Source organism: Lytechinus variegatus, chromosome 14 (assembly GCF_018143015.1).
Source record: "Lytechinus variegatus isolate NC3 chromosome 14, Lvar_3.0, whole genome shotgun sequence".
Classification (NCBI taxonomy): Eukaryota; Metazoa; Echinodermata; class Echinoidea; order Temnopleuroida; family Toxopneustidae; genus Lytechinus; species Lytechinus variegatus.
The window spans coordinates 6,424,283-6,444,660 of NC_054753.1; the positions used below are offsets into that span (position 1 = coordinate 6,424,283).

A 20,378-nucleotide genomic window follows, 5' to 3' on the forward strand; every position below is an offset into this window, starting at 1 on the left:
TTTTTGCATTTACAATAGAATCGTTTAGATTTCCGTGAATTTCCGTCTATAAATTCTATAACCATCATTTATCCCGATGTCGAAGCTTTAAGTCGATACCAAATTTAGCTGCCCGTTTTTATGCTAGAGCCAATTTTACTTGCCACAACACCCCAAAACCTGTTCAAAAACGGTAATTTTTATACCGCGCAGTCATCGTAGCGCACCGTATATGCTTTTGCACGGCGAGTACGATTCCCCTTCCATTCCATGAAAATGACATGAATTCCAGGCATAATGTAAAGGAAATAAAGGTTGCTAAAGCAAATAAGGGTTATACCCACAACTTTTCCAGGGATAAAACTTACTTGTAGAATAATTTCAGCCCCAAATCCTCCTCACAGTGATACATTCGTGGTGTTATATATTCTGCGTTTTACATATGTCAACACAGCTTGATAAATCATATGGTTAATATTTTTTAGATTTTGAAGTTTATTTTTTAATAAATGTAATTAATGATAATTTTGATGCAATAAAAAATATTTTCGGCATCTCATAAATACTTTTTAGGCATAACCCAACATTCACTCTGGCCAATTTTGAAGTAGCACATAACACAAAATTTATAGACTACACAAATTGCTTAGCGTAATTTGTCTTTTCACAGATATTTTAAGTAGCCAATCAAAATATGGTATCAAGGTGACGTCATATCGGCTTTAAATTATGGTCAGTTGATTCTACGGCCAAAATTACCCATAATCAACATGTTAAAGTAAAAATCTAACACGGAATATAATTTTGTCGCACTTTCAACTCATTCTGGCCCACTGTGCGCCGCGTCCGCTGCAGAGATTTCCTTGTGAGCGCTCTATCAGCTGCATTTCTTCTCCGATCGTCTTCAAATTTGGCATGTAGGTTAAGTATTTTAGCGAAGAAGCCTATCGATTTTGGTGTGGGCGGAGATCACATGGTAAGGTCAAAGGTCATTTACAGGTCAACATTAAAGTTTATATGCCAGACTCTCTTATGACACCTAACTCCGCAACCGTAAGTCACTTTTCAACCAAACTCGGATGGTAGATGGATTTGGGGTACCTGCATGTCATGCTGCAGTTGCAGGTCACATGTTAAGGTCAAAGGTCATTTTCAGGTCAACTTACGTTAAAGTTTACATGCAAAACTCTTGTATAGGCGGCGGAAGCGGGGGGGACGGGGGGGGACGTGTCCCCCCCTAAATTTGAGGAGGGGGGGACGGTCCCCCCCCCTAAATTTGTTGTTGATGACCTTTTTTTTTTTTTTTTTTTTTTTTTTTTTTTTTTTTTTGCTTGTCAATTTATTTTCCTACGTCCCCCCTAAAATTTGTGAGTTGAGAACCTTTTTTTTTTTTTTTGCTTGTCAAAAATTTTTTGGTTGTCCCCTCCTAAAATTTTTGGCTTCCGCCGCCAATGGGTGGGCCCCTCGGGCTACCCCCTGGATCCGCCTATGAAAAATTTAGAAGCTACAAAACATATCTGCGGCAGATAATCAGGATGGAATTTTCCTTTTTTGATTTGTGTCTTCATTTGCAAGTAATATTTGGCGGTACGTTCGCTACCAAGTTACTATGTCTATGACAGGCGTCAGATGATTTACTCTTTTTTAAAGACAATATAGGTAATTTAACGCTTGAAAATAGTTAATATAGTAATCTCGTTTGAGTGACGATGTAGTGGATATTATACTTCCTTTTACACCTTTTTCGGGTGTCTTTTTTTCACCTGAAGCTCACGATTACGCCCACGCCACGGCGTCGCACGAGTGACGGGCGCTCACTGCAAGGCATATCATGCCTTCAGCGCGGCTAGCGCCCGTACCCGTCGGCTGAGTTCGGGAGCTCGGAAATAGAGCGCCGCGCTGGCGTACGCGTCTTGACAAATCATGCTGAATTCAAGAAGACAGTGAAGATAAAACGGTGGGTAGGTATAGCCTGGAGGCGTCTGGGGAGTAAAAGTAATCTACTCTAGTCTTTACTTAGGCTTAGGCCCCTACTCCTCATTGACGCCTGCGCCTGGGCCGGGCGCCAAGGACAAGGTATATTTACGCACGTATATACCGCCGGTACTAATAGTATTCTAGAATAGTAGAGGTGCACGGCCAAAATTGGAGACTGTCTCCAATGTGGGAGATTATCTCCAATATCAGAGACTTTTGTAAAGAATTTGGGTATCCAATTTCAGAGACAGTCTCCAGTTTTGGAGTCCAATTTCCTTTGTTTACATTTGCTGCAAAACTCCAAAAGGATCATTAGGCCTACCTTGGCGGCAAATAAAAATGTGATAAGAAGATTCCTCATGAAAAATTACCTCTTTTCACCGTCTACTTTAAAAATTCACCGTCTACTTTTGTTACTTCCAGGATACTGCCCAACCCCCGTAAATGGGGTCAAACGGTCAGGGTTAGGGTGCGCTGATGGTCGTACAATGTGTGAGTGATCACATGTACATGATTTAGGGCTAGATCTTTTAGAAGGAAAGTAGAAATCTCGGGGGTGAAAGGTTCAGGTTTTGGCTTCCGTCGTGTGGGTCAATGACCAGGAAGACCTGGCTTTGTATGAGAGTAAGCTTACGTTAGTAAATGATTTTTACTCTCTAGAAGCTGCCTGGCTAGGTGAGAGGCGAGTATTGATTTTGGTTTAAGTGTTTTGATATGGATTTTTGTTGTCAATCACACTCAAAACAAATGGGCTTCTGACATCAGTGAGACAAAATTTTGAGTGGAAAAAATCATGCTTTTGTTGGTGTTGTTTCTTTTGTCCTTTTGCAAAGCAAGTCTCCAATGTGGGGGATTGTCTCCCCTATTGGAGAGTCTCCCATATTGGCCATGCGCCTCTACTGTATGGCTAGCCTGGTGGAGGCTTCTGGGGCAAACTAAAAGTCATCTTCTCTATGTAGCCGTAGGCTTACTCCCCACTGACGCCTGGGATCTCAAGGCTATATTCACCCACGTACGGGTACAAAACCTGAAACTTTCGCCCCCGAGATTTCTACTTTCCCTCTAAAAGATCATCCAGCCCTCAAAATTGTACATGGGGTTCAACTTCATTTCCAACATTTTTGTGATATTGATTTCAATTTTCATTTTTAAAGAAGAATTCATTAAAAAAAGGAGAAAAATGTTATGAAAAGTTGGGAAGAGCTAGTTACGGCCGTGTTCATGTCGCCATCTTGATTTCTTTGTCTTCCGCTTGGCGACAGCACGCAAATCGCGCTATTTGCATGCTGTCACCGAGCTAAACAGACTCTTCGGACATTTCTTTTTAAAAAAATGATGATACCCTTTTATCAATGTCAATATCTTTTTTTCAAAGGCAACATTAGTCATGAGTCTTATGTAATAATTGCTAATTTTACAGGAATGACCAAGGTCAAAGGTCATTTTAATAGGGTCAATGAACTTTGGCCGAATTGGGGGTATCTGTTGAATCCCCATCATAACTTTGACAGTTTATGGATCTGATTCATGAAACATGGACATAATAGTAATCAAGCATCACTGAACATTTTGTGCAAGTTTCAGCTCTCATGATTAAGGTCAAAGGTCATTTAGGGTCAATGAACTTTGGCCGAATTGGGGGTATCTGTTGAATTACCATCATAACTTTGAAAGTTTATGGATCTGATTCATGAATCTTGGACATTAGAGTAATCAAGTATCACTGAACATCCTGTGCGCATTTCAGGTCACATGACCAAGGTCAAAGGTCAATGAACTTTGGCCGAATTGGGTGTATCTGTTGAATTACCATCATAACTTTAAAAGTTTATGGATCTGATTCATGAATCTTGGACATATGAGTAATCAAGTATCACTGAACGTCCTGTGCGAGTTTCAAGTAACATGATCAAGGTCAAAGGTCATGTAAGGTCAATGAACTTTGGCCATGTTGGTTTTTTTTTGTTGAATAACCATCATATCTCTGTAAGTTTATTGGTCTAGTTCATAAAAAGTGGACATAAAAGTAACCATGTATCACTGAACATCTTGTGGGAGTTAAAATAGTTTTCAAAGTCAGCACTGGTGCTATATTGAATCGCGTGATGCAGGTGAGACGGCCAGAGGCATTCCACTTGTTTAAGTGACATTGGCGCAACCACATTCGCGTTGCAGTGGTTATTACGTGATGGATATGTAGCGAATGATGCTGCGAATCGTTTTTACTTCAGTTCAGGCCTAGATGTATGCAAGATAAAATTTTACCTTAGAGATAAAATGTCATCTCAGAATTTACCAATTTCATTTTAAGAGATGAAACAAAATAAATTTTAAAGATAAAATGACTTCAGAATACCACCCCTGGACATACATTCCTAACTCCATATGGCACGGTGGTGAATGGTACTATTACCAACCACTTTTCATAAAGTCAATCATAAAAATTACAACAACAGAACCTTGCGCCTATGCCACGGCATGCATGTCATTTAGTTTGTATGGGGATGGTAACAAAAATATGAAATCAAAAGTAGGTCCCTAGACGGCGTTTTATTTTTGTAAGAGGGGGGGGGGGGGTTCTAGACCTACACAGTGCATGGAGAGGGGAATTTTTCATGAGGAATTCACAAAGTTTACAAATCTATCACATTTCTGTTTTTCTGCCAAGGCAAGGTAATGCTACTTCCGCCAATGTACACAAAAGAAATTTGTCACATTCGTCTGGAGACTGTCTTTGAAATCAGATGTAGTTCTACCAAAGCAATACTGGAGTTTGTAGGCTATACTGTTTACTTTCCACTAATAGAGGGCCTAAAAATGAAAAATAAAGGTTTTGAGCATGTGATCCCAGCTTGTGAACATAAGCGGGACAATATGCCTTCATGCCTGAACATTAATTGTTGTTTTTGAGCTTTGTCTGACAATGACATTTATTTCCATGTCACTTGTGCATGGCTTTTACCATTCTTGTCTTCTTTTACCTGTGTAGGCTTAATGATGTTCAACAATTATTTTTATTTTCATTCATTTTGTAGGCTTTCCTGCCATGGCAACCTTCCAGTCAGCAGGTCAGGCCGAGATCATCAGAAGCAGTCAGAAAGATGAAGTTTATCAGACACAGCTGAGAGGCAGTATCCATGATGTCGTCCAGTCACTAATAGGTACATCACTATATATATATATATGCCTATATCCTACGTAAGGGCGAAGTCTATGAATGGGTTTATTCCGTCATAATAGACATTCAATGTATAGGCGAATGTAGAGGGCATTTAGGCGATTTGTGAACAATGAAAAAAGACAAAAGAATTCGCCTTTCCGGCGGATCTAGTGTGATATATATTTATATATAAAGCTGCCCCTTCATCACACTTGTTCAGAATAGGCAGGAATCAAGCAGAATCTTTTGTGCATCTTATATAATCTTAACAGTTCATTGAAGACAAAGGGCTTACAGGAAAGTCCTTGTGAAAGGCTGACTCGGGCCTGTAACAGAAAATTTTAAGCAATTATCATAGAGCATATTTTACAAGAGATTGCATCGACTACAATGTACAATTAATCATGAAAATTGAGCGTACGATTAGGACTAATTGCTAATCTTTATTTTCCGGGCTCCTGGTGTTTTGAGAGTAGGATTCCTGCTCTATAATACAGGGAGGATGTTTAATTCTTGGGCAAAGTTGTCCACACTCTCGTCTCTACAGATGGAAATCAAGATTGTCATTGAATTATTATTTTTTTTTGGTTTGAAGAAGTAAACTTTAACAATTAAAGACCTTTATGTGGCCCATGATTAAAGACTGTAGTCTGAGGTGATTGCACAGTAAAATTTAGCATTGGCCGAATGTTAATACTCACAAAAAAGAATTGTCCGACATATTTTACTCATACATACCATGTGAGTAAAAAAAAATCTTGACACCTCAGTTCAATATAAAAATAGTTCATGAATGCATAATCATTATATGTGGCTGGAAAGAATATCTCTTTCTATTTAAAATAATTTGATACCATATTGATGCGGTATGTCTTCACACTTGGATAATCAGTAGGTATTCTTGGCAGTGATGTAAATTTTGATTTGCATCAAAGTAAGGCATGACTGCAATAAATAAACCTCAGATGCCAAGTTAAGAAAAATATTTGCAAATCCCTTTTCCATGAAATTAACTTGAGAATTGATACTCAAAAGTTGATTATATCAAACAATTATAATGTAAATTACCAAAAAAGTGTTTTGAAATGGATTTTAATGCAACTTTTGCAGGATTGACATCTGGATTGATCCATTGCAGTCATGCCTTTAATACTTTGGTGCAAATCAAAATTTACCTCACTGCAAAAAATACCTCCTGATCATCAAAGCGTTAACACACACCATGTAAATATGGTGTCCAGTTATTTGGGAAAACATACTCTATGAGGCAATGTGTTCATGACATATATTTTCCCTTAAACTAGGGATTTTTTAGGTGTCAAGTTTTTTTTTTTTTTTCTTTTTACTCACATAGTATAATGGCAGAGGACAAGAATGTCTTTATCAAGTAAAAGATTTTGACTGAGAGTGCAGTTGAATGCTTTGTTTTTTAACTCAATGTCTATGATAATAGTGTTGCTCTCAAAGACCCCAACAAACTAAGAAGCAGTCTTGTCCATTTAAAGACAAATTCCCAAAGAAGAAAGACCAGTCATTTGTACAGCCATACCAGAGCATGCTCTATTGCTTTTTTTTTTGAGTGATTAAAACAACACTAAAAAACCTTATTAAAGATTGAAAAGACCATTCCATGCATCCAAATGCTGAACATGCCCTCCATTCAGGACATTATATAGAATGGGACAATACCCTTGTATTTGACTGTAGAATTAACAGCTGACAAAGAAAAGTGAATAGGTCTGTATGAATAAAAGAGGATTTATCCAGCTCTCAATAGGGACTATAGCTATTCATTGATGCAAATTGTTGCAAATATGAAAGAACCACTCTGATTGGTTCCTGGTCAGTATTTTAAACGAAATGCGTGTGTAACATTGATCTTTATTGGCCAGTCCATTAAGCAATTGATTGCTAATCTTTGTGTTACGGAGCCCTGGTAAATAAAGAACTATGTGGATCAAAAAGGATTAATTAATCCAGCTCTAGTACATGTATGTACTTAAGGTATTCATGGTAAATTACCTTTATTGAAAGGTCAGAGGTCTATGTGGACAAGAGAGGATGAATCCACCTAAACAGGGACTCTGTGTACTCATTGGCGCACCTCTTTTGTCTAGTGATCACAAGATACAGGGAGCATGTAGGAAATATGTGACTGGTCACTTTGGATGAGAGAGTGCTCAAGGAGAGGATTGGAAGCTTGCTTTGTACTTGTAGATTTCCTTCCTCAGGCCTTCGGAGATTGGGGCAAGCCGATCAGGTCCTTTGTAGATGGTGCTGTCGACATAGGTGAAGATATAAGATGCATAAAAGCAGTGACATGTCAAAGAGGAAGAAGCAACAGAGGAGGGCAGGGAGTGTGAGGGGAAGAGGATGAGGGGGTCATTTCCAGTGAAATCATTTAGGATGTGTGCAGGCAAGTCAAGATTCTCAACATGCTGTAGTACAATGTAGGTCCAAATGCTGCGCCAAGAAGACTGGACATGAGGCAAGAACAGGGACATGAGGCTTTAATACATAAAAAGCAGGTTGGTAGGAGTTGGTAGGAGCTGGTGCTGCGCAGTGACTGCCGGCCCACAATCAATTGGGACAAAACAAATTTTTGGACAATTTTTGTTTCTGATTTCTGTTTCAAACTATAAAATATGAATTCTTGATTTTCTTTTTTTGAACATTTCATTGTTTTAACTGTTCGAATGGTACTTCAAGTTGCTGAAAGTAAAAGCAATAAAAGCATCCTGCTATTCCAGCATTAAATTTGATCTTCCCCAGACATTGAAGGTTTATGTATTTAATTATTTTTCCATTTTTTGTGGGTTTTTTTCTCTGTGTAGGTGCAAGATTTTGGGTGAGATGGAGAAAGGAGCTGGATGTTGTCTCTGATGTGTTGTACTTTGGACTAACCACAGTAGCAGGTATTTTTCCCCTTTTCTTTTCATACACAAGCTGAAGGAAAAGATTTTTGATATGGGAGTATCCGAGTATTATACCTTAATGCCCCCAAGGAAAGATTTTTGTCAGTTGATACAAATTAAAATTACCTACATTTTAATCAGTGCATTTACTAGTGGGTCATTCCATAAAGGTCGGACGTACATTCGGACACATTTAAGAGCTGTATCTCCTTTAATTTGATAGCAGTGTTTTATTTATTTTAGTATATCATAACATGTGACCTAGGTTATCATTACACCATGACAGGACCAGGCTACAATATGAAGAATAGAAAATATGGGCAAAAATGTGAGGGGTCGGACGTACATCAGACGAAAGCAGGTTTTATGCTTTTAGATTTCATGTCAAAATCTCTGTGATTTTTGTGTTGCAGGTACTAAAATTCTAATATGAGCTGTTAGCTAAAGGATGAATCTTACAAGAAATGAAGCAAAGAAATTGATAGGCATTGCCTTGTTTTAGTTACAGGCTGATCTATTTGGGGTCGGACGTACACTTTGAAGGGGTCGGACGTACATTGTGCAAAATATTTGCACACTGTACGTCCGACCCCCTTTGAAGATCAGTTACACAAAACATAGACATTCTAAACTGGATTTTTTTAATATACATACTGTTTGGTTGGTTGTCTTTCACATAAGACGGAATTAACAAATGAATCTGATGCTGGTGAAGAGTTATGCTTGATTAAAGTTGACATGCATTCAGACAGTGTACGTCCGACCCCCATACTGATTTTCTTACAGTCAAGCAAAATGCACCTCATATCTATTACAAATGAGTCAGTGGGTTTAAACTGTTTCCATTTTGATATCTACATTTTTAGATCACATCAATAATGAAACAACTTAACTATTCACACAATGAAGGATACTGTTAAAATGTATTTTTTTTAATGGTTTGCAAAAGACATGACAAAGAATTTCTTCAACATTAAAAAAAACTTGTTCTGTTACAAACTTTGTTTTTACAAGGTGGGTTACGAACCATGAGTCTTCCCTGATGTTGCAATAAAAAAACATGCAATATGACCTTTTGACCCCTAGATGACCTTTGATCTCTCCATCCTCAAGAACACATGTAATTATTCCCACTGATCGTTTTGTTCCAAGTTTGGGCAAAATTAATGCAGAAATATGTCATTTTACATTTCTACACCTAGATGACATTCGACCTCTCCATCCTCTTTAACAAATATGTGGTACTACCCACTGATAATTTGTTCCAAGTTCGAATACATTTGAATACAATACACATAAAAAAAATCTACCAGTATCAAAAGTTAACTTTTGACCCCTAGAAAGCTTGAACAATTGACCTTGAATAACAAAATGAGCAAAAGTGACCTTTTGACCCCTAAATAACCTTAGAAATTATCATCTTAAAACAAAAATATTGTATTACCCTCTGATTTTGTATTTCAAGTTTGAACAATATTGATGCAAAAAAAAATTGATTTAAACAAAATCTGTCAGAAAATGACTAAATGGCCTATCTTTTGACCTTTTGACCCCTAGATGACCTTTGACCTCATCAACACACACATGGTATCAACCAAGGATCATTTGTACCAAGTTTGAACAAGGTTGATGCAGAAATAAAGAAATGAGAACAAGTCAAAATTAAATGAATAACCCTTCACATTTTCTTAACTTACACCCCTATAGGCAAAAGTAGAATAGTCTAGACATCCATGTATCATTATAGAAAAATGGGCAGATCTATTTCTCATAGAGGGGCAATTGCTGTACCTGAGATTGAGGGGAAGTGGCAATTTCTACTTTTATATGGAACTTCTTTGTTTATTAAATTTCTCATGTATTTGTAGGTTTTTGATTTTTATTTTCTTTTTTAATTTTCTGCAGGCTATTATTCAGTCATAATTACCACAAAATTCATTAAGTTACATGTATGTGATAATTTGAGATGAAGGAAGGCAGTTTCCATTGAATAGATATTGAGCAGATATTGAAAATCTACATGTTGTCAAAAATGTGAGGTATTCTTTGTGAATTTGTCTCAAAACTTGTGCAAGATTTCAAAGAAAAAACCAATAAAACTATACAGCGATTTCAAGGTGTGTTAAAGAACTATCATGCAAAATGTTAAAGATGGAAGGTGAATTTTGCCCCCAGTATTTGTTGGGTTAAGAAATACAAAAAAGGTAATTTTAAACTAGATTATAATTGAAATTTGTATTCAATTTTGAAAGATTGATATGAGTAAAAGATGTTATGATATTAAACTTTTGCAAAAAACATCTGAGCAGTGAAAGATAACTTCATAAAAAAAAGTTTCAAAGGGGTCGGACGTACAGGGGGTCGGACGTACAAAAAAGTTGTACGTCCGACCCCCACTTAACTTGAAATCCTGGACTAGTGGTGAGCTACCTTCTGGTGTATATATTAAACAAACCAAGCTTGCTTTGCATCTGACTTTGGGAAAATTTATCTGCTTTTGTTTTGCTTGTAAGAAAAAAAGTGTATGTGAAAAGGGGTCGGACGTACATTTGAAAGTGCCTGCTTTTAATATATTTGGTTTAAGAAATTTAAGAAAAATAGAAAAAACCTAACTTATTTTTTAGAAACCTGACATAATAACAACTTGGACAACATCCAACTTTAATTATTTCAAAGCTTATAAAAGGTTTAACATTTGTTGCAAACTTGACCTTTGAAAGTAAGTAAAATTCTGTTTTGTTGCTATGGTGATTTCAATGCCTTGTCAAAATGAAACGATACATTGTTTGAAATTATTTCTTTCAGATTTATACATTTCAGTTTCTTAGCTTTCATGTGATACCTAATTTGTTTTGTTTGTAGGATTTTGATATTTTGACCAAAAGGTTTACTATTTTATGGAACTGCCCTAAGCGAAACTTCTGATAGAATGAACTTTTATTTTTGGATGAGTGTTATTTAAAGCATGAATGCTTCTTTATGTGCAATCATTATTTTTTGGATAATAATGATAAAAACAACGGTACCATAATATAATAATGAAAATGTTAGATTAATTACGATTAATAGGATAATAAATTGTCTTCATTATAACTTTAATATAATAATATATCATTTACCTCAGGCATGTAATTACTAATTTTTTAATATACTTATATATTTTTAATTTAAATACTTCATAATGTTACATATTACATTTGTATAATTCCTTTTATGTTTGGCCTTTGGGCCGCAAATTATTATTTTTTCAATAAACCATTTCTACTCTGCTTCTACATTTGGCACTGAATGCAAATGATAAATTTCAAGATTGTAATAGCTTTACCCCATTCTCAGACAGTGGTTGGAATAGAATCTGTGTTTGGTAATTATGAGATTGGATAAAGTGTTATTGCAGCATTTTTGTTTTTATGATCCCCAAATATTTCACACTTTGTTCCAGGCTTTCAAACCCTTGGTGAAGAGTATGTGAATATACTTCAAGTGGATAATAGTAGGAGAGCCATTCCATCATTGCAGGTGAGTAGTGTTGTGTGGGGATATTGTGGAGCGTTGTGGCCCAGTGGATTAGTCTTCAGATTTTGAAAAAGAGGGTCATTGGTTCAAATCCCAGCCGTGGTGTAATTTCCTTCAGCAAGAAATTTATCCACATTGTGCTGCACTCAACCCAGTTGAGGTGGGATTAATTCCTTGAAAGCACTGAGCGCAGAAAGGCAGCTTGAGCTAAAGCTGGGGTATTAATAATAATAAAAACTGCGCCTCAAAAAGGATTATTTCTATATATATGGCGCTATATAAATGCCTATTATTAAATATTATTATTGGTTAATTCAGATTGGGAGCATCAATGATGACACAGGAATGTTCCACGTACAATTTAATCAAGAAACTATTAATATTGCTGATGTGGTTTACGGTACACCATGTGGAGTGTTATAGAAGCAGTGGATAGAAGAAGAGAGGAAGTGGATAGGCGAGAAAGTGGAGATTTGAGAATAGAGTATTCTTTCTTGAGAATAGTCCTGAAAAGGACTGTAAACCAGAAGGAATGTTGAGTGAGAACAGCTTGAGTAGTAGAGCTGATGAGGAGATGCTGGCTTGCGTCGGCGAGTAGAGATGATGAGTAGTAGAGAGACTCGACGTTTCGGACAGGTTGACTGTCCGTCTTCACTCCTGAAGACGGACAGTCAACCTGTCCGAAACGTCGAGTCTCTCTACTACTCATCATCTCTACTCGCCGACGCAAGCCAGCATCTCCTCATCAGCTCTACTACTCAAGCTGTTCTCACTCAACATTCCTTCTGGTTTACAGTCCTTTTCAGGACTATTCTCAAGAAAGAATACTCTATTCTCAAATCTCCACTTTCTCGCCTATCCACTTCCTCTCTTCTTCTATCCACTGCTTCTATAACACTCCACATGGTGTACCGTAAACCACATCAGCAATTGTACATGCCACCATGCAAACCTTCAAACAACATCAAACTATTAATACACCAGTGTGTTAGCTCAGTTGGTAGAGCGTTCGTCTCACAACCGGGAAGTCGGGAGTTCAAACCCCGGCCACGTCAGACCAAAAGACGTTAAAAGATGGGAGTTGCTGCTACCCTGTTTAAAGGGATAGAACCTTGTTGATCTGGAGCTGCACAGCAGCTGCCGGGCCCACAATCATTGGGCAAAGCAAATTTACGGAGTATTTGATTTCATGTCTATTTCGAACAATAAGATATGGATTTTCATCTTTCAAAATCAATCTCCAGCAGTATCACATTTATAGTTGCAAAGAATACACATGTAGTAGTGTAGATGACATGACACTGTGATGATCTCAGCTTTTCTAACCCTCCACTCTTGGATGTGCACTCATTATATAATGGAGCTTCAACACAAATTATAATCCAAGGGTTTGGGTATAGGACAAAAGAGGGTTTAATTATTGGAAGGGAGAGGTAGTTCTTTGTTATATGATTAGGGGCTGTCAGATACTATCAACAATAAGGGTTTTATTGGTTGAGACTAAATCAATGAATAGGGTTCTTAGAAGGTGATTATTGAACATCAAATGAATGGTTAACTCATTGAGTGCTTCCTGCACGCTACGTATCCTACTATAACATGCCACACTCATGCTTGCACGCCTACTATTGATTGCTTTGTGCTTGCATTGTTTCCTACCCTCGCCTGCTTCGTGCATGACTGCGCACATTCGGAATAACAATCATTGTTACGCCGTTTTGCATTGTATTGCGCATCGCATGCACGCCGTAATTAGCACTATTGTGTGCAGTGTGAACTCTGCTTTCTGACAGATAAACTTACTCACGCGGTTTACATTCGACTTTTTCGAGTATTTCTACATTTTTACAAGATATGGCTCCGCCTCTGAGAGAGAAGAGACCTAGGTTTTTGATCCATACAAAACACTCCACAAAATGGAACTACTCGATACAAAATCAATGTGGCACAGGGGGGTTTTGTGGCTGGCACAGGGGATTAGCATCAGATTAGCACTGTGGCATTGGCTTAATAGTGTGCGTGGCATGTTAAGAGTTAATAGGGCCTGTTCACACGAGAATCTTGAATCATTGTGATGATTGCAATTTGCCTTTAGAATCATTGTACAATTCACATGTTTACTCAAACTGTGATTTGAATTCAAATTCCTGAGCGAAGATTGTATTGTGTCCTTGATGACTTGTAAATCAAACCCAATCAAAGCACTGCATCGCAAAAAAGAAATTGAGTGCACGACAATTGCTTGAAAGCAAGCACATAAGCTCTGCCCCTCAAAAGATGTTTTGGGGTCAACCCTTTCAGACGTAAAATTCGTACTGTTATTTGAGTGAAACTTAATTGGAATTCACCTTTGGAGTAGAATTTGAACTCGTGATTATGATTATCGTTTGTGATATTAGGGTTAGGATATGCTTTCTTAATACTGCAACTTTGGGGTAATTTGATGACTCCTTTCAGCAAAATTCTGTAGAGGTTGTAATCTTTTTGCCATATTTGAACAATTGTGGTAGTGCTTCAATACTAATTGTAATCCTGTATTTCTGAGAAATGAACATTCTACGTGTACATAGTTACATTTGTAAATACCCTTCTCTTTGTGTTTAAGTAGGATCATATAATGTTAATAAGCTACGTATTTGCATCACTTTGAAGCAGAGAATCTAAGTTAAAATTCAGTTTTTAACTATCTTAAAAACTAAGAATCATTTTATGTATATAAACGTCTGGTATTTTTCTGGTGGTCTGGACCCTTAATCCTAAAGCTTGGACCATGGAGCTTAATTGTGTTTACTTGTGTAATTTGTCTATGGTACTCAACAAGTAATAAAAAATTGATATATATTTCTAATGTCTTTTTTCAATTGCTGACTTGAATTCAATCTGGCCATTCTTACAGAGACGTATAGCTCTAGTAGCTCTTCACATTGGTGCCCCCTATCTCCTGGACAAGACCCTGACCAGGCTCTCCTACCACCTTGAAGCAGGCTACAGGATACCCAACCTCTCTGATGATGTCAACAACCGGCTACGTCTTTGGTTGCCCTCCGTCAGGCGTGCATTGACCTTCGTTAACCGTATCCACATGGCTGTTTTCTACCTACGAGGGCTGTTCTATCACATCGCTAAGAGATTTTCTGGAGTGCAATATGTGAGTTTTTGTCTTGTTCTTGAATTTTTTAACAGATGAGGTCTTTGATCTATAAATGAAGTGGATTATCATAACGACAATTGCTCAAGTTACAAAAAAGGTGGAAATTGATGCAGCATTTGTAGGTCAGAAGTCCTATAATAGTTATACTGTGCAATTTACACATGTAGAACAAATACAATTCATCCATGTGTGATAATTTGCAAGTAACAAATAATTACAAATTATGTAACAAATTGTCATAGTATTTCATGTCTGATCAATAATGTTTATGAAGCCAGAGTGCTCATCATGTATTCAAGGTAAAATAATTTCAGTTTTATTTCAATATTATATATATTTCAATATTATTTATGTTGCTACCGTTGGCTTCATGATCCTGCACTGGTATTGGAATATCATTTCATCTTCTAATTCAAAGGACAACAGTGTTTGGAATATGAGTGCTAGGGAAAGCAGCACTCGGGCTTTTGCATTTTATTTTCCCTTTCAACCCTCTGAGAGATTCCTCTTGAACTGGTAGTTCAAAGGCCGATGTAGACGAAGTCCTTGCTGAAGGGTAGGATTCTAATCCTCAACCTTCTTTGGAGGAGAGAGGTGAAATCATTAGACACAGTGCTTCCAATGGTGATAAATTGTTGACTTGTATGTGATCGTTCTTTGACTTACAATGACTGTATTATTTGAAAATCTTGCAAAATCTTCATTTTTTTTACTGGTATTCTAATTTTCTATTCAGAATTCATGATTGTCCTTTTGTATTTCCTGTCCATTACCAAGCTCCAAGTCAGGAGGAGTGCAGTATCCCAGGCCCTGCAGAAAAGCTTTCACTTCCTTGGCTGGTTATCAGGTATTCAGCTGGGTGTCAGTCTGCTATGGCATGCATTGCAGCTCAGAAATATGATGATCCATCAGTCTGCCGATGAAGCTGAGGAAGAAGACAGGTATTAAAGCTTTGTACATTTATTTGGTGGCCATTAGCCCCTGCCCCCCATCAAAATGCTGAAAGATTGGAAAACACTGATAATTACCCCCCCCCAAAAAAAAAAAATAAATAAATAAATAAATAAATAAATAAAATGAAATAAATTGAAATAAAATAAATGAATAAAAAAAGAAGAATAAGATTTATTTACATGTATGCATTGTTTCATGGGGGAAAAAATCATAAGTTTGAGTTTTACAGTGATACATGTATTGTGCATATAATTGCAGAGTACATGCAAAATGAATTCAATTAAAAACTTTGAAGGTGGGTCCTCCTGTGCAAAAAATGGCCTCAAAAGGTATCAATTTTCAGAGTTTTGGCAACTCATAATGAAGGGAATCTGAGTGAGACTTTATCATAATCAAAATCTCTATTTCAGCATTTTGTTATTCTCATAAAGTAATGTAACTCTATATGAATATGTTGACCCAAGATGGTGCTGTTCACTGCCTGGAGCATCGTAAGGACATTATTATTATTATTGTTGTTATAAAATCTATATGCACAAATCATCTTGACTTGGTTTAAGAAAAAAAATAATGTATTCATAATCTAATAATGTTGTCTGTGTCCTTAATGCAGAAATCCTGCCAATGATGCGCAGGTTGTTGACCCAAGATGGCGCTGTTCACTATGCCTGGAACGTCGTAAGAACACTACATGCCCTCCCTGTGGTCATCTATACTGCTGGCAGTGTATCATGGAGTGGTGTCGAACAAAGGTAAATAATCCTTTATCTCCTTTCACTTTACGTTTCAGGGAAAATATTACATTGGGGCTCAGGGCAACTTTGCTCCCAACATACGTGAAAGAGCCCTCCAATTATAAAACTTGTCCAATGTCTTTTTTTTTTGGCATTTTGATGGTGATTAAGCCATTAAGATTTCTTTTACTACTGCCTCTGCCTTCACGAAAACCTCGCGTTTGAGGGCTGTATACCCCATTTTTCCTTATCAAATATCTTCTCCCAGTAATACAAATCCTATTGCCCTCAAGCATGAAATTTAAGTATAGAAACACCTGTTTCTTGACCTCGGTCCGAAGATAATTCACCCCAGCATCTACGGTCACAGCAGGGGGCCACACACGATGGATTGCAATGTGTGTAGTTCCGGCGAGCGCATGGATGTATACACGCGTTGATAGAAAGTTTTTTCTTCCTTTCTTTCTTTCCTTCCTTCTTTCTTCTTTCTTCTTTCTTTCTTTCTTTCTTTCTTTCTCTCTCTCTCTCTTCCTTCCTTCCTTTCTTTCTTTCTTTCTTTCTTTCTCTCTCTCTCTTCCTTCCTTTCTTCCTTTCTTTCTTTCTTTCTTTCTTTCTTCCTTCCTTTCTTTCCTTCTTTCTCTCTGTCTGGCTGTCTAATTCTTTTCTTTCTAGACTTATTTTCTTCATCCACCCCCTTTCTACACCTCTAAAGAACGTGCATTTGCCAATCATATCTGTAGTAAGGCCTATAAATGTCCTTTTCTCAAAGTTGAGGTGTAGGCCTATACATAGAACATTAAAATACAAAGACCAGCATTATGAATCACAATGTTTGGATAGCATTTCAATGTTCTATTCATATCTATTCAGAACGTTTTCTAATTCACATGCGTTATTAGCAGGTGATCTTCTTTATCTTTATCTCCCATTATTGTTCTTATTTTGTAGGCCTATAGCCTGTGTATATGGTAAACCTCCCTCTGAAATACCTTTCTTGGTTTCATGTTTTCTTTCAGATTTGTTTCCACCCAGGCGCGCCGGAACACTTTCAGTTTTTTTTTTTTTTTTTTTTTTTTGGGGGGGCAAAATCCCGAAGGGGGCACAATATTTTTGAAAGCGTGAGATACGGAAGCGATCGAGCGGGAGAGGGTGTGGTTGAGGGTGTAAAAATTGAGTGTAAAAGTTGCGTTTCTAAGAGCATTCAAAAATAAATTTCTTGAGAATTAAACAGTCTTGGGGTTCTTTTTGCTCCTGTTTCCTCCCTTCTGACCCAGACTGGTGTTTCTTCATGATCAGGGTCGCAGTTCCAGCAAATTAAGAGCCTTATTGCAAACTCTATTGTTTCAAACCAATGTAATATAGGCCTTTTAAAGACTTTAAGATGACAAACATGACCGTATGCATCCGGGGGCCGCCGATCGAGAGGGCAAAATTCACAAAATTCACCCAAAGTGTGCACGAAATCTTTCAATTTTATTCTAGAAAATGCAAATTTAAAGCTCCCCCATCACCATGGGCGGAAATCCCAGGGGGACAGGGGGGACGCATCCCCCTACCATTTTGGAAAGGGGTACATAATATCAAATGTCCCCCTACTATTTGTGCTCTTTTATTATGGAAAAAATACATAATTTAAAATCGAAATTATACACATGTATCCTCGAATTTCGAAATATATATAAACAGATAGTTTTTGTTAAGAACTTGGTTAGGAAAAGAAAAGGCATTACCGGTCCAACTATTCTCCAACTCTCATCTAGCCCTATATACCAGCCAAAGAGTGATGACATTGATGACATCGATGGCCATTGTCAATTTCATAACTAATAAAAATGATGAAAAAAGAAAATCGCCTCTGAATTTAGTGCATAGACGGTTAGACGAGAATGTTCCATACCCAGTAAAATCATACCTTTGTTAATCCAATTCACTTTCCCTTTATTCCAAATTTACTTGGAATATACTGAGAATATTTTCATTGTTTGCGTACTCAGTATAAAGAATAGTTTTCATGAGTTATGATTAATCCTTCACAATGAACTTTAACTATGCTTTATCCCCCAAATTTGTTTTTAAACACTCTATTAACGAGACTTATACTCCATTTTTACACAAAATTCCTGCCGTGGGAGGGGTCATCATAGGTAGATCAAGGGGCGAAGCGGCGGAAGGTGAGGCGAAAAATAAGAAGAAAGACAATAGAAATGACAATTTTTGGGCATAAAAGTGCCTTCATCGTATACTTTTGTCCTTTAATTATTTAATAATTTATCATTTTTCTACTTTCAGGGGGGCCAAAAAAATTTATTGGGGGGGGCAAGTGCCCCCCTGCCCCCCCCCCCTCGCTTCCGGCGCCCTTGTTCAAGATATATAGAGAGAAATAGAGATGGGGTGGAACCCATTTTTATGCTGGACGGACAGAAACTATGCATGCATCGCGGTCCTTGCATGCTAAGCATACCGTAATTTTTATTCGCTTACTTTCCTTATTTCAAGGTCGATTTTCTTCGTTCAAAATTGAAAATGGACTAGTATTGGATGTCTGAATGTAATATGCCTTTGAAAACGTGATTAATATCGAATACAATAATTTCATTCCGAAGATCCTTCTACAGGCAGACAAGTCTTACGTAATAGCACAGCGTTGTTTATCATTTCGTCCTTGGCTCAACGCTCATTTAGCTGGCCCGTGGTGGTGAAATCGAGACAAGGGGATTACCTGGCCAAGATGGGTTTATCGGGGTTGGAAAAGTTGTTTGAGATATTCCAAACGCAAATCGGGGTATGAAACCGCAGTTTGCAGTCCGAAGTGAGGTCGAGAATCAAACAGGAAATTTTCGTAATGGCCTAAAAATAAGAAAAGTTAAATTTCATTATATGACTTCACAACATGCTATTCAATTCAGACCTGCTACCCACCTGAAAAAGAACCTTTCCCATGAAAAATATAACTGGATCTCGCAAAAACAGTGATATAATTTTGATATGTTCATTGTATAAAGTGCATGGGTATTGGAATACTTATACTTTGATTGTACAAATTGCAAATATACAATTCCATCTTGGTATTGTAATATAGAAGATACAATCATTTCTACAATTACGGATAAATGTAGGTCCTATGCCAAGTCATGTACCAAAAGGAATTGCATAAAGGTTACCATTATGATAACTTTGCCATCCAATGGTAATTTGTCTGGAATCCTTGATTTTGATTGGTTGGTGATCAGCGTTACCATGGTAGTTAAAAATAGTAACTTTTACGCAACACTGACCTGGTTTCTCAGCTATAGAGAAGTAATTTCTGTCGTTATTGCTGACTCTATTTCGTAAGATCCAAATTTGATTTTCTGATTTGTCTCTTTACAGCCAGAGTGTCCAATATGCAGAGATGGCTTCCATGCGTCGAGACTCGTCCGTCTTCAGAACTATGACAAGAGATGACAGGAAATCTTGGAAGATTTAGCCGACCAGCATTCCATGATCATTGCCAAAATATCAAGCTAAGATTGGTTTTATGTGCCAAACTTCATCAGTACAAATGCAGAATTATGCTTTAATATTTTTATTTTAATACTGTGATTTGGTAAGGGGGGTGGAAGTAATAGTGATGGGGGGAGGGGTTACAGAGAGCTATTCTCTTTTGTAGGTACCACATGTTCCAATATGCAAAATGGGCAATAACAACTTCAGTGTTGACCGTTTGGTGTGGTGTTAATTCAAATTGTATATTACTATAACATCAAGCAAATGAAGATGGTCCTGAAATCTCACTCACTATGTGTTGAGCTGTCGTATTGTAATCTGAACAGGTTCTGGAGCTAGGAAATGCAAGCCAAATTGTGCTAGATCAAACACCAACACTTGATTTGAAATCTGTTATTTCATGATTTCATTTATGACTATTTACTAGAGTGCATCCCCACTGCATGTTCTGGGGCCCCTTTGCTTAATCAGTCGCAACTTAAAAAATCAATCATGAATGAATTTTC

General features: G+C 37.3%; 1 protein-coding gene across 1 annotated transcript; it reads left to right on the top strand.

The window, feature by feature from the left end:
* Positions 1-1,554: 1,554 nt before the first annotated feature.
* On the top strand, positions 1,555-20,334 carry LOC121427576 (peroxisome biogenesis factor 10-like). Its single transcript, XM_041624035.1, has 8 exons — positions 1,555-1,638; positions 4,992-5,117; positions 7,951-8,031; positions 11,474-11,550; positions 14,444-14,695; positions 15,476-15,639; positions 16,266-16,404; positions 19,756-20,334. The coding sequence occupies exons 2-8, from the start codon at positions 5,003-5,005 to the stop codon at positions 19,828-19,830; spliced, it is 903 nt and encodes a 300-aa protein (XP_041479969.1). The 5' UTR covers positions 1,555-1,638; positions 4,992-5,002; the 3' UTR covers positions 19,831-20,334.
* The last annotated feature ends 44 nt before the right edge of the window (positions 20,335-20,378 follow it).

Excerpts from the sequence above, each read along its gene's own strand:
- LOC121427576 (XM_041624035.1), top strand. The coding sequence starts at position 5,003 with ATGGCAACCTTCCAGTCAGCAGGTCAGGCCGAGATCATCAGAAGCAGT. Across the intron at positions 8,032-11,473 it reads TGGACTAACCACAGTAGCAG|GCTTTCAAACCCTTGGTGAA; the intron begins GTATTTTTCCCC and ends ACTTTGTTCCAG. Across the intron at positions 15,640-16,265 it reads GAAGCTGAGGAAGAAGACAG|AAATCCTGCCAATGATGCGC; the intron begins GTATTAAAGCTT and ends TCCTTAATGCAG.